We start from the raw sequence: 14,395 nt of genomic DNA on the forward strand, positions 1-14,395 counted from the left end.
GCTACACCTTTGTAAAAGCAAACTATTTTTGTTCAAGTTAAAGCTCCCTAAAAGAAAAGCTAGGACTCGAAAAACAACAGGGTCAAGTCGTGCATCAGCAAAACGTCTGAGTGATTTCCACGGATCACAAGATTTCACAAGCTCAGAATTTTTCATGAGTGCAAAGACATTGTTTTCAGAGTTCCAAGTAAGGCTGCAAATAACACATTCCCTCTTGCCACTAGCTGAAGCTTGCCATATTTGTTGAGTTGCTATGACATCTGAGCTCACTCCATTGAAATCAGAGATGTTATCGGTCGTTCATTAACCACACTGAGCAAACTGAAAATCCCCAGTTATGCTGTATGTGAAGTTATTTCCTGTGAGGTGAGGTTGGAGAGCAAGCATGTGTGTCTGCATGTACGTACGCACACATCTCTCACACGTGGAGTGATGCGATGCCTATCTTCAGCCACTCCCCCCATGAAGCTGACAAAAACTGGAGGTTCTGCAGAGGTGACTTTTGTAATGAGAGTGGAACAGCAGAACATTAGTTGTGTTTGAGGACCACCTGGGGCACTCTTAAGCCAGACTGGACCTAGTAAGACCTGCTTCTTGTACAAGTATCACTGTGTACTTGAATGGGAGGGTTTGGGGAGCGGGGCAGCGGTTCCTTGGCTACCACATTTAACTGTATTATTTAAAATCTTTTCCCTCTCTAAAGCTGATGCCAGCTCAAGGCAGTCACGCAAACAAAAACATCAAGTAGAAGACCAAGAAGCCTGCTGAGACTGGCCCTGGCAGGTTCCCATCCTGCATGCCCAAAGGGCCTATCTGCTGCACAGATGGACGCACACCTGGGCAAGATTGAGTTTTTCTGCAAGCTGGGGTATGGCAAACAGGACATCTGTGAAGTGCTGAAGAATCTGGGCCAAGGGGCCCTGGAAGACGATGTGCTGAAAGAGTTGATTCGAGTCGGTAGCAGGCCAGCTGTTCCGGAGAGGCAGCCTCAGCATCCTCTCCCCAGACTTGTCCCCCGTGGGTCATGTAGCAGTCTGGCAGTGTCCAAAGACCCTGGCGAGGAAGCAAGCGATCCTTCCAGTCACTTGCGACCTATTGTGATCGATGGCAGCAACGTTGCTATGAGGTATGTGCCTTTCCATTCTGATACCTAAAAAGGATTTAAGTTTCTTAGTAACTTTACGTTTTAATCCAGCCTGAAATTGCGCTCTCCTTGGTGGGTGATGTGTCTCATATTTGTTCATGGTGTTGTAGCTTATATCATAGACCCGCTTTCTCTCAGTATCAGGTACTCATTTTAAAACAATCACCTCTGACCCCTATGTTGAAACTAACTCTTAACCTCCTGACTATTAAGGTTTCAGCAGGCTGCTCTTCACTTTTAGTTCCTAAGTGAGATCATGCTCCTTCTACCCTCACCTAATCAAGAAATCTAAATCAAAATGATGAGGCAAGCAGGACAAGCCAGAATTTAGTGTTTATTGTAATCATGTACTTCGTTTTTAAAATTCTGATTCAGTTGTGTAAGTACAGATGAGGAGCAGAATAGTATTTCAGTTAATTTGTTCCTGTACCTTTCTGGGTATTTTGTCTGGATTTGTGAATCGGGTGACCATGACTCATGAAAGAGAAGGAACAGTCCAACTGACTGAAGAAGCAGTGAGCAGTTAAAATGGGAAGCTTTGGTTTTTGTCAAAACCTCAATCACTGACATTTTGGTTTTGCACACACAACTCCAAAACATCTCTGGCCCGTGCGTTTTGATTTTGGTTTTGATTTGTCGATGGAGGAACATGGACTATGCTACCTTTTCCAAGTGTTTATCATCTCAGCTGTGACTGTCATATTGAAAGAATTTTGTTTCCTCCTTTTAAGTAGTTTGTGCTCTACTTCTCAGATGAGAAACAGAATTTTTAAAAATATACCAACTCCCTCATTACTATAGCAAAAAAGCACAGGAGCACACAGGACAACCCACTCCCCATTGCACAAATACATGTCATGTTATACACTTGTGTAAAGCTTGTGAGGAAACTCCAGAGATTCAGAGTTAGTTCTGGACAAACATCCAAATGTTTCAATTTTTATGCAAGCGATCAAGCCCAGCAGCAATCACATTCCAAACACACGCACACTTACTGTCAGTTATTCCAGTTCAGCCAACCCCCCCATGTCCTTGCACATTAATGGTGTGGGGTGATGGGAGAGAGACAAAAAGGTTTCCCATTCAGCCTCCTCGCTCCAGGTGTTTGGGGGTGGGGGTGTTCCATACGTAAGCCTGATCACGGGGAAACAAGTGATCATCATCAATAACGATGGGCTCCGCGCCCATTGGTGTCCAGTGCCTCCCTCACTATTTCCTTCCATCTTTCCTTGTCCAGTGCAGACTGGCTTAGTTTCTGTGGACTAGCTCTGCACCAGTCTCCTATATCGTCTACCCATTCTCTGTGGGGCCTGCCTCTCCTATCCAAACCGTCCATTATGCCGAATACCAGGGTCAAAACAAGAGTGAGAAAGGAGAAAACCTATCCAGGGAGCTTGTCCCATGGAGAAGGAAAGAGGGTCCTGCCTTGTAATTTCTTCTTCTGACTGGAGGGAGATGCACCAATGATTTATCCTGCAAGCAGAATGGTGGGAACAACCCTTCCCAGAGGCTGCAGGAAGAAGGCTTGTTACAAGCCTGGAGGACCTAGCCCCAAGGCAAATAGGGAAGGAGCAGCACATCCTTTGGCTTCAGATCTGGCTGTCCTGCCCCAAATGGGAATTTTTTTTACCCTCTTGTGTTTTCTCCCACTCAGCCTAGAACTTGGTTCCTTCCTTACTTCACCAGGCCTTGGTGATCAGCACAGAATCCCTGAACTGCCCCCGCCTTTGCCAGATACTACTCCTCCTGCAGGATTTTCATTGATGCTGAGTTTCCATTTATCTCAGACTCCACACAGAGAACGCCCTTGCAGGTGCCTGAAGGTTTTCAGGGCAAATGGGGACTGCCAACAAGCTGTCCCTCCCCTGTTGAGCAACTATCTTGCCCTGCAGCTGTAACTTGAGTATGCCCTCGACCAGGGGTAGTATCTTGTGGTGCAGTTCGTGGAAAATTTGGACGCAAGGATAGGGCTTTAATACTGACACATGGCTCCACAGCAGTACTAATGAGGAGGAAAATGCTGTTTGTAATGATGTCCCAAAGAGCTTTGGAAAAGGAAAGAGGTTGAATTGTAGCCTGGGGGTTTATCACCCTGTTCTGGGCTAAACACCAAGGAGCTTATTTTTATTCTATTTTATCCAGATACTGCATCTTTCATAAAACAAATCTTGATTTAGGGATTGGAATGCAGTCATCAAAGGTTTCAGTGAATTCACAATCTGCTTGAATTTCATCCCTGTTGGCAATACTTAGAATTTTTTGTTTCGAGTCCCTAGCCAGTATTAACTACTGCATCCACCCAAGCACTCTCCAGGGTAGCTAAGTACGTATTAGTATCCACACAATGGTTAACTGGCTTGTTGAAGGTCACACAAGGAGTCACTGTCACAGCTGGAATTACAACAGAGATGTGCGTAGGTCCCGCCCCCTATAGCAAACCACCAGACCATTCTTCTTTGCAGGATGCTGTGATGGAAGGAGACTGCAGCTCCATAATTCAGAGCTCTCCACGGTCTGTTGTGCGTGTAATCTCATACTCCAGAAGTTACCAGAGAGTGTTTAAAACTAGATGGTGCTATGCTGTAAGTGCAGTAGATGGTTTTGGCTGCCATGTCTCTGCTGCTTTGAGCTTTTACACTATTAGACCCCAAATGAAGCCATTCTTACTTCAAACATTTCAAAGGAAGTCTCCAGTATATTTTGGTAGAGGAAAGAATTACAGCAAGACAACGAGATACAGTAGATCAGGCTACTGGGTTATTACAGGGGCTGTCATCTGGCCTTGGCATCCATAAACTTTGCATATCAAGGAACTGTAAGTTGTTTTCAATCTCCCCTTCTGCATGTCTGTTCATTTATTTCTTCCTGCTTATGTTTTAATTGTCTCCATGACAAGGCCAAAACTCTACAGTTCCTCCCAAGCCTCCATCATTCTCTGACTTTAGGGATATCACCAGGAAGTTTGTGATAAGAGTAAAAATTAGTTGGTATAACTGAAAACACTGTCCTCCCAAGAATGTGATTTCACATTGAACAAGGGGAGAGCTGGCAGGAGTGGCTTTCCTTTGGTCAGAGCTCCTTTGTATTGTAGGTAAACGGATTTTAACATTTGAGGTCTGGGTGAAGTGTAATGGATGTTGAAGGCTTTCTTCATCTTACTGTAGCACAGGAGCACCTGTATTTTATGATTGCCCCAGAATCAAGCAGAATGGCTGCTCCTTTCAATACAGGAAAAAAATACTCAGGACTCCCTACTGTAAGAACTATGAGGCTCGTGGGAGAGAAGATGCAGGAGACTCCTAGTATGTGGAAATAACTGGGAAGAGGCTGCATTATGGAAGTGTGATTACCCCAGTGGAGAAGAGAACCCTGATAGCAGGCAGGGCTGTTAGACCAAAAATATGCCTATTCTTTTGAAAAGGGAAGTGCCAGAATCCCACCAGCTGCGAACTACAAGAATGAAAAAAGTCATTTAGTCCTTACAGGTGTGTCTGGCAATATGCAAGCTGCCACGTGAAGGGAAGCATTCTAGCTCTGACTTTTGATTGTCTTATTTCTCTTCATATTTCACTTTTGTGAATGCTTATCCAGTACAAATCCTTTGAGCCTTTCACACACACAGCCTCAAGCACTTTATAGAGGGAGCTAAATATTATTACAATACTCGCTGTGCCAAACACAAGCTCATAGGGTCTAAAATCCACAGTGCCCTATTGTAAAAAATCATTGGCGTTACCTGGCTACACCATGATTATGTGAAGGGAGAGGCAGGCTCCTGGTTTACAAAACTTTGTTTATAATTCCTGATATTAGAAGCATGAAGCTAAAGCTCATTTAAAGGCAGCTAGCTGGCTCCCCTACATTCCATTCCGTAACAATTCATTTTATCATTTTAGGATAAGCATTTTGCTACTGGACTTATTAAGATTAGCCATAAAATACTTTCCAATGCCTTTGTTGGTTTGCATGCTAAACATACTCTGTCCAGGAAAGTAATTGTATAAAGGTTTCTAACTTATCTGTTTTCTCACTATAGATGAAGGCAGATGTAGACAAATTAGAGAGAGAGAAAGAGAGAGAGAGAGAGTGTGTGTGCGCACGCGTGCGTGCTGCAAAATTGAAAACACCAGTATGATTGTGGAGATTTGATATAGAGAGTTCAAAGTACAAAAATGAAGCCTGTGTAGATAGTGTGGGCGTGGGTATATTTTTCCATTTCAGGACAGTGCAGTATGGTTCAATCTTGGTTTGATTATTACTATATATGAAACCAATTACATTTATTTCCTTGTGCAGAGATGCTTTAGAGCAAGGAAATTACCTTCCTCCATGTATCTCCTCCTTCTCCACCCCTTGTCTGAAAGGTCCTGTTTGTAGTGAAATTTAGACAAGCCATAACAACAATTAGTACTTTATGGGGCACACTAAAGAAATTGAACAAGAATATAGGCTCTTGGGGGCTTTCTCAGATATTATTTCTCTAGGGCATCCTGAGTGATGCTGAATTTTAGTCATCCCGAGTTCTATAACTGGGTTTGCTACAATACAAATCCTAGGTTTTCCCCTTGCCTCTGGTCTGGACAGGCAAAAGTCCAACAATTGGGCCAGATTAAGGTGGCCTCAGGCACAGGATCTCATATTTCCCCATACCCACATTGTGGTTCTGCCTCTGGGTGTGTCACTGGTAGAAAGAACCTACACAGGCGCTCTGCTGGGATGGGGATGGCCAATAATGTGTTCTCCACACCCCAGGTTGACTCCTGCTTCTCTGTCAGCAGGAGGAGAGTGTCCTGCAGCCATCTTGGCTGCCATCTTAGTAAGACTAGGGCCGAACAAGTTTTATTTCTGAAGAGAAAATTGCCACTTCCCGTGTTTCCTGCAGCATTGCTCCACATTCAGATCCTTCAGTGAGCACTTTTTGTTCAGGCCACCGGGCTAGCCCAAAAGGGGACTCCAGTGCAGTGTAAGGTGGGCTCAAGTGAGTCTAAACTATATGTATCTCTGTGGAGTCTGAGGCAGTCAACGTGGGGGCTGGAGGAAATGGAAGGGTATCGCCCCACTTATATATGACCTTGAAGTTTAGTTGTCCTTGAAAACATCCCAGTTGTGGTACAAACTAAAAACACCACAACAAAAAACACACTTGTTCTGTTGGAAGCAGTACCTGCAGTTGTCCATCTTGAGCTCACTGCTCAATACGTAAAGGTAGCTTCCTCAGCTATCATTAAGAGGTGCTGGGGCTGAGGATTGTTTTGTATAACTAATTCAGCTTTTGAGAGCTGCATGAGTATCTCAGAGTCTCTTCCTGAATCTTATCCTATTTCCCTTTCTCTTTTCTGCTTGCAGCCATGGGAACAAAGAAGTGTTCTCATGCCGGGGAATTCAGCTTGCAGTGGACTGGTTCAGGGAGAGAGGCCACAAAGACATCAAGGTCTTTGTCCCATTGTGGAGAAAGGAACCACCACGGTTTGATAGCCCCATTACAGGTAGACAAGGCATTCCAAGACTTATCTGAAATATGTTCCAAATTAACTGTAAGCAGCACTGCTCCTCTAGCATATCTTGAAAAGGGTAAATATCAGGGAGCTGAAGAATTTGATGCAATTTGTTCCAGCAGAGAAAGCAGCACAGTAAAAGCAGACAGCAAGGCACACGTTTCAGCGCATTTCATTGACGAACCCATGGCCACATATATACTGCTGCTGTCTTTACAGCATGTGCGACAGAAATCAGAATCTTTTACTTCAAAAGCACAGACCTCGGCCAGCTGAGCTAAATGAATCTGTTAGCTCGTCGCAGCATTACGTATGGTAGACCTGTCAGCTGTTCCTGGAGAGTGACGTTTCTCTAACAGGAGGTACACACAACACACAACTGACACCCAATCCACAACCATTTCCTGTTCTGTCAGTCTCTGTATAGGCACTTACTGTGTTTAATATAGAAAGCCTGTCAACTAAGCCTAGATCTGTGTGGGGTGGGGGGAGTGAGAAGGAGAGAAGATATGAGTATATGAATATAAATCAGCAGGAACCCTGAGCTCATTATTGTGCTGCTGCTTCTAAATAAGGAATAAGAGGAATAAGTCACTTGGAAGAAAGAGACAAGAAATAAATTTTTTGTCACAGGTGAACTGCTTGTGTGTGCCTAGAGCTAATGTTTACTGCAGCAACAGCAGGAATAACTGAAAATAAGCCAGGCAGGCCATAATCTGTTAAGAACTGATTTTTGGACCACACATGCATTTCCTCTTTATACAGTAAACTCTTTCATATCGGGCATTGTATCATTCCCTCAAACAACTGGCATTTTAACCGTAAGTAAATGTTAGTTGTTTTTCATAAGTACAGTACAGTGAAAGTACACACAAATACAGCATAAGTTTACAGTGTACAATACTACTATTGTTGGTAAAGTACTCTGCATACATTTTTGTTTTATCTAATCTTGTTGTTCTTTAGTGTTATGCATTGCTAGGTATACCTCTCTATTAGCCAGATCATTTGAATATCCAGCAACCTTTAGGTGCCCAGGGCTGCCAGATATGAGAGAGTTTACTGTAATTTAGTAACATAGTACCCAATCTCAGATATGTGAATTCATATATGTAAAGTGGCTACACCCCCCCCGCCCCCCCCAGGCTGATTTTGAGAGCACCTTTTGCTCCCACTGCGGTAAACAGGAGTTGTTGTTTCTCAGCCCAAAATTTAAAAAAAAAAAAAAAAATCAATATCTGAGGCTAGTCTCCAGAGATCATAGTTAAACATCTATGTAAGTTGCCTAATTTATAAGATCGCTGACTGCTCATCAGTTCCTGCTTATGAAAAAGCACCATTTATGTAGTTCCCTGAATCTGTATTTAGGTACCTAACTTTAGGCCCATATTTTTAAGGTGGTTTTAGACTGTTAAAGGACTCCAACATATGCTTGATACCTCCTGATAATGAATTTTCCTCCCTCTTGTGTTTGTTTGTATTCAGATCAGCATATTCTTGACGAGCTTGCAAAGCAAACCATTCTTGTGTACACGCCATCCCGCAAGGTGAAAGGCAGGCGGGTAGTCTGCTACGACGACCGCTACATAATTAAAGTGGCCCGTGAGAAAGATGGGGTGATTGTTTCCAATGACAACTACCGCGATCTCCAGAATGAGAATCCTGAGTGGAAGTGGTTCATTGAGCAGCGGCTACTCATGTACTCCTTTGTCAGCGACAAGTAGGGGACACTTGTCTTTATGCTTTCTTTCCTTTGGTTCACATACCTGAATTCTACAGGCCAAATTGAATCCAGCCATAAGTGCAACTTTATTTCATGTCAGAGGGAGAAAGTGTATTTTTAAGAGTTCGGTGGGGGTTGGGGGTCCTGTCTTTAGTTTATTCTTTCTCATCCTTTGCCTCAAAGGTCTGGTGTAGCTCCTTGAGGCACTTGTTTATATCAGATTGACTAAGAGATGTCCTAGGACCCATGTAGCGCCTGGCCCCTGCAAGTGCAGAGCAGGCAAGCTGAGATGAAAGTAGGCCTGCATCTCCATTACACAGCACTAACGGTTATTTTGGTCAGATACACAATGCAATTGATGTCTGTGAATGGGGATGCATTTGGCTGCTTGGAGGTATGTCTAATATACCTAGTGGGATAGGGTTGAGTTAAATCTGTCCCTCCCTCTGGGACTAATTCTTTTCTCTTCGTTTGTAACTTCTCTGCTTTGGTAATCATCCTTCTAGTTGAAGCAGAGAGGAGCCAGGGCTCTGCAGTTAGATCTTGATCTCCCACATAACTGATCCTGTCACTGTTGCTGGTGGAGGACGCTCCTGAAATTCATATGATGTCTGTGATGACTGCAGACCTGAGTAGTGTGTGGCTCATTCCCAGTTGTGTGTGTCTTTCTCTGTCTCTGAAAAGTTTGTTACTCAACTAGTCCAGGCCTTTATGTAGCTGGATAATATGCACTGAGAACAAGTTTTCATTCCCAGTGATGGCCTAAGACGTGGTGCACTCAATAGATTTTTGCCTGCAGCAAATCAGCCACCCAACCTGCACTAACCTACTTAGCAATGAATCCCATAGGATGGTGGTTGATTGCTTCGTATCGCCTACTTGTTCACGTAGCAAGGTTACTCCCCTTGTTATTTATTTGTGTCAAACATTTATAATACTTCTCCTTTTCCTTTGTCGTTCTTTCCCATTCTTAAGGCTGTCAGAACATTTTCACAACTGTGATGCAAAAACCAACAACAGTCTAGCTATTTTTGCTAGGTACATTTGCAGAAGTCTGTATGAAGACAGCCCTTAGTTGTAGGAGACTGTCTAAACCTCAGCCTTGGTCTCAGCTGCTGGTTCCATTATACACAGGCAGATTGGGAATTAAATCCATCTCCCTCCCCGCACCCCCAAACACTTAGCCATGGCCACCAGAAGACCAGAAAGGAGCACTGGCTAATCAGCATTTGTTGAGAGAGGTCTGAGCTAGTCAGATCCAAGTATGAGCAGACAGGAGCGCCTTTGCTTTCTAAACCCCTCTCTGACAACTTCTGGGGCCTAAACTAGTCTGTTAGATTCACTACCTTTGTTTCACCAGCCAGCTCATTCCTCACAGGGGTATTGAAAATTACTTATGGCTAAAAAGTGCTACTTAGTGTTGCTGTTGATGCTCTTCCTGATGTATCCCATTCAGAGGACAGGGTAGGGGAATTAGTACTCCAGCAGGCCATGCTTCTAGGACTAAACGTACCACCATATCACTGCATGCAGAGTTTGCTAGGCCAGGTATTCAACAGGAACCTAGTGCTAGCTCTTAGCTATGTTGCATGTGCTTTGCGAGGGGAGATGAGGTATTGGCAGAGCATTGAGCCATTAGGCCTCACTCTGATTAAACTGGTAGATTTGAGTCAGCCAACTCCTGTAGAGAGGTGAGGGGGCCAAATGCGGAGCCCTGTGTTACGAACACCTACATGCACCCAGGCAAATACAGGGGTTTAGGCAGACATTCAATGCCAGTTTGTTTCAAAAATATCATCCAGGGCCTAACGCTGCAAAGTCAAACCCACTGACTGGCCAGCATAATACCCAGGCCCTGTCTCTGCTGCTGCAGAGTCCAGCACTGAGCCCAAACCCTGGCAGGAGGGGAGGTGCGCTACAGACTGGCAGTACTGGAGCTGTAGGACTGGTCGGCTAAAAAGCATTAGTTCCCTACCAGCCAGACTGTGGTTGTAACTCAGAGGTCTCAGATGTAAGTGGATGTTGGGGTTTTTTTTGGCAGGGGAGGGTCTCCCCTCCCTTTTGGATGGCCGGTGTAGCTGTTACAAGGCTTTTCTGCTATAATCTATTTTGCTCCTGGTTGTGCCCAGTTCAGACTGTGCAGTAGATGTTAAGTGATGTACAGACGTGCTCGAGGAGGTGGCTATTGAGTGACTTCTGCTCTGGTTGTTTTTCAGGTTTATGCCGCCTGATGACCCACTAGGCCGTCACGGCCCTACTCTTAACAGTTTCCTCAGCAAAAAGCCAGTGCTTCCTCTCACTAAATGGCAGGCCTGTCCTTATGGTAGGTTCTCTAACTCCAAACAGTGCTGCCTGCCTGTCTTCCTGCTGCAGCTACGAGGGATGGGCACAGCCCCATCTCTGGCCAAAGCTGCAGGCTGAAGTCACATAGCACCCCCCCCGCCTCACGGAGCGAGGTCATAGAGGTCTGGTAAAGTCACAGCATGTCACATCCCTGGCCTCTCTGACTATGTTGTAGCCTTCATAGGTGTCAACTCTGGGTACTACAGAGCTGGAACACTCATGGGGGGGAAAAAAATAGCAGATGCTCAGCAGCCCCCCGATCAGTTTCTCCCACAACCCCAGCACCTCTCACCCCCCAGCGACTCCACTTCTCTCTCCCAGCTCCTGCTGCGTGCTGGGGCTGGGGGGGGGTGCACTGTGGGGAAGGGGTGGAGCCTGGGACAGAGCAGACATCAAGCCCCCCGAGGAAAGTTGGTGCCTGTAGTATCCCTTAGCAATGGCAAATAGCACCTCCTTACCTCACAGCTGTGTTGTGGATAAATACATTAAAGACTATGAAGTACTCATATACTGTGGGGAGAGGTATCTTTAAGCATCTAAAATAACTTAGTATCTGTCTGATATGTAAATGCCCCATTTCTGCCTCACAGCCCTCAATGTTTTCTTTCAGGCAAAAAATGCACATATGGCAGCAAGTGCAAATTTTACCACCCAGAACGACTGTATCAAGCTCAGCTGTCAGTTGCTGATGAGCTCCGAGCCAAAACAAAGGCCTCCTCTCAAAGCTCGGGGACAGAGGAAGGGAAGTTGAAGACCTCCCTGACTGGAACCCAAGGAGAGAACTCAGCCCCTGGGGCTTGCGTGGAAAGGCTGCAGCAATCCAGCTGTGCAGCAGGCCAGAGCAGCAGCTCCACTCAGAGCTGTGCAATGGATGGGTTCCATTCCACACAAGAGGAAAGATACTACATGGAGCACTTGGCAAGAGCCTGGGGAGCCAGGCACCTGTGTAAACTGGAACCTGGAAAAAAAATATTGCAGCAAAACTTAGGGAGAGATCAGAGTCTTGTGGAAAAGCAGCTGTCTGCATTATCCCTCAGGGACAAGATAGACAGTGCAAATAAGCCAGCAGCCATCTCTGAAAGAGTGCAGGCAATGGACAGTCCCTATCACTGCTGTAATCTTAGACACACTCCACGTGTTTCTGACCTCAACCACAGTTTGGACTGCATTTGCTTGCAACAGTGTGAGCTGCAAGAGAGGGTGCTGCTGCCACCTTATCCTTGTAGGCCCCACGCTCACTCTAGGTCCCAGCACTGTTGTAACATGCAAATGTCAGCAGTGCAGAGTCAGAGTATCCCCTTCGTTGTGGACAGATCTCAGCCCAAACATGGTCTGAGGGCTCAACAGCAAGAAACACACACTTTCCCATCTCCTCTGATCAGCCTAGTTCCCTATCAGGAAGATGTCCAAGGCCAAAAGCATATGCGGAATCAGCCTCCTATTCAGCCATTTTTGTCAGACCCCAGCAAAGGGCCCAGCTCTTTCAGCTACCCATCCACTTCTCACAGCGAGTATCTCGCCCCAAATCATGCTCCAGAGTCCCTTGCTGGCACACGCATGCACATCCGAAATATGCTCTGTTCCATCTTCCCCTATGATGAAGTGGATCAAGTTATGTTCTTGTACCCTGAGCTCAAGGATATGGCTAGTTTAATTGTACTCATTCAAAGACACAGACACTTACAAAGCAGTGAAGAGTCCCTTCACTGCAATGGCCAAAGATAAAAATAAAAGCAAGAGCCTGCCAGGTGCAGCCAGAGAGCAAGAGGCCAAGATTGTTTCCAGCTTTGTCCCACTAAGGCCTCAGAATGCAATAGCCTGTCCTGTGCACTTTGGAAAAGGCAACTGCTTAGTCCTGCTGCAGGTGAGCTGGGCACCCAAAGGCTGAGATGCACCACATTACGCATTAGGTGGGTTTTAAAAGCTTGGCTTAAGAAGTTATTTCAGAAAGCTCACGTGCTCTGTGAGCCTTCAATAGACTTCTCATTGTAGGAGAGCTGCCTTTGATCTTCATTCACCTGAGTCACACACCCTGGTTACATTTTTAATGTGACCTTTCTTCCCTCCCACCCCTTGTCAGTCTGCTGTCCCCTATATAAGAGAATGTTGGCTTTCCAACATTGCACATTTGCTTTTATAATTACAGTCATTGGGCCTGATCCTGTCCTCACAGAATTCTTAACACACACTCCCTGGTGTGGGAGCAAGATTGGGCCCATTTTATATTTCATAAGCTAAAGTAGGTGTCTCTTAAAAAAAATCTATTTTGTTTGCTAAGAAATAATAGCAGGTTCCTATAGACCACAGTGGAGAGAGAGAGAGACAGCTGATGATAAAACATGTTCAGCACTTACGTACAGTTCAACTCCATTTAGTGAATTTATCTTTGATTTAAAGCCTGAACTCTTCTGAATTTCTTTCTTTCTGGACAAACACAAAGATGTTAATAATGAGAAGAGAAGGCGCTGTTTTCTTAATGAAAAACAAACGTAACTGACTTAAACTGACCTTATCTGCTATGGTTCCATAACATGATCATTGTACAGCTGATTTATGATGCAAACATTTAAACTGTTCCTTTGGGACAGGGTTGATTTTTGGTAAGCTGTAAAGCTGCTAGTCTGTGCAATGTGTCATTAGGTTACAAAACATAAAATCTCAACGTTGATCTTTTTTGGGAGCCTTTTTGAAAAATTTCCAAAGTCTAAGTAGGTTGCTATGACACACTGATATTGTAACACATTAAATGTTTTTTTTTTTAATTATATAGCTGCCCTTGTGCTTTAGAAATAAATATTTTTTACATCTTTTTACCTAGTGGTGCTTTTTTGGGAGTGTTTGCTTCCAGAGTAATATCGGCCAGCCCTGCATTCACTCTGAAAACCACACTTACCATCTGCACAAAAGAGCTAGTGCAGCTTGACAGCATTAGTTTCTGATCATGCAGCACAATCACTGCAGTCCAGCAGCTTGTCAGAGCCCTTGATTTATTGCTATTTAGCCGTAGTGGGTTTTCTGAGAGCGCAAACAAGCCTATGCTGTAACACTATTACACTACCACATACCATTTGTGTGAATGGCACAGCCAACTTGACCTTTTCATGGCCTCTCACCCTGCACAATGCTCAGCCTCTTTATAAAGATGTGCAATGTTACCAAATGAGACCTCTCCACCCCTACTGCTGCTAGTGTTGTGCATCATACTGTGTAACTTATTTCACGTTAACTTATATCGAATTTGGTTCCATCCATACAGCACCAAAGTTTGAAATAAATGACTATTTTGTAGTTTCTGCTACCCCTTATACGATACATATTTTGAGCATGGTGTTTAGCTGCAGCCTTGCTATTTCCAAATGCATTTGTGTTGCCAGAGAAAAATGGGGCAGAAGCCTCAAAGTCCCAAACCTTCCCAAATCCTTAGCAGCTCAGCAGGTGTCAATTATTCACCAAGTTGTGCTTTTCAAAAACTTGTGTGTTGATTCCAACTGCCTATCTAGACGACTGCCTCCTGAAAGGGGTCTCAAGGGCAGATGTCCTGCGCATGATACACATCACTACAAGGACCTTCCTATCACTAGGCCTAGTCATCAATTTCCAAAAATCAGCGATGGAGCCCACACCAAACATAGAATTCATAGGGGCCACACCTAGACTCTACTACGTCGAGTGTGTCTGCCCGATGGCCAT

General features: G+C 44.7%; 1 protein-coding gene across 1 annotated transcript; it reads left to right on the forward strand.

The window, feature by feature from the left end:
- Positions 1–13,991, forward strand: ZC3H12D (zinc finger CCCH-type containing 12D). The gene is made up of 6 exons (XM_074988709.1): positions 1–580; positions 704–1,126; positions 6,491–6,630; positions 8,125–8,359; positions 10,579–10,685; positions 11,316–13,991. The coding sequence occupies exons 2-6, from the start codon at positions 825–827 to the stop codon at positions 12,428–12,430; spliced, it is 1,899 nt and encodes a 632-aa protein (XP_074844810.1). The 5' UTR covers positions 1–580; positions 704–824; the 3' UTR covers positions 12,431–13,991.
- Positions 13,992–14,395: the final 404 nt, after the last annotated feature.

The sequence above is a fragment of the Carettochelys insculpta genome, chromosome 3, assembly GCF_033958435.1.
Source record: "Carettochelys insculpta isolate YL-2023 chromosome 3, ASM3395843v1, whole genome shotgun sequence".
NCBI classification, from domain to species: Eukaryota; Metazoa; Chordata; order Testudines; family Carettochelyidae; genus Carettochelys; species Carettochelys insculpta.

Excerpts from the sequence above, each read along its gene's own strand:
- ZC3H12D (XM_074988709.1), top strand. The coding sequence starts at position 825 with ATGGACGCACACCTGGGCAAGATTGAGTTTTTCTGCAAGCTGGGGTAT. Across the intron at positions 1,127-6,490 it reads GGCAGCAACGTTGCTATGAG|CCATGGGAACAAAGAAGTGT; the intron begins GTATGTGCCTTT and ends TTCTGCTTGCAG. Across the intron at positions 10,686-11,315 it reads ATGGCAGGCCTGTCCTTATG|GCAAAAAATGCACATATGGC; the intron begins GTAGGTTCTCTA and ends GTTTTCTTTCAG.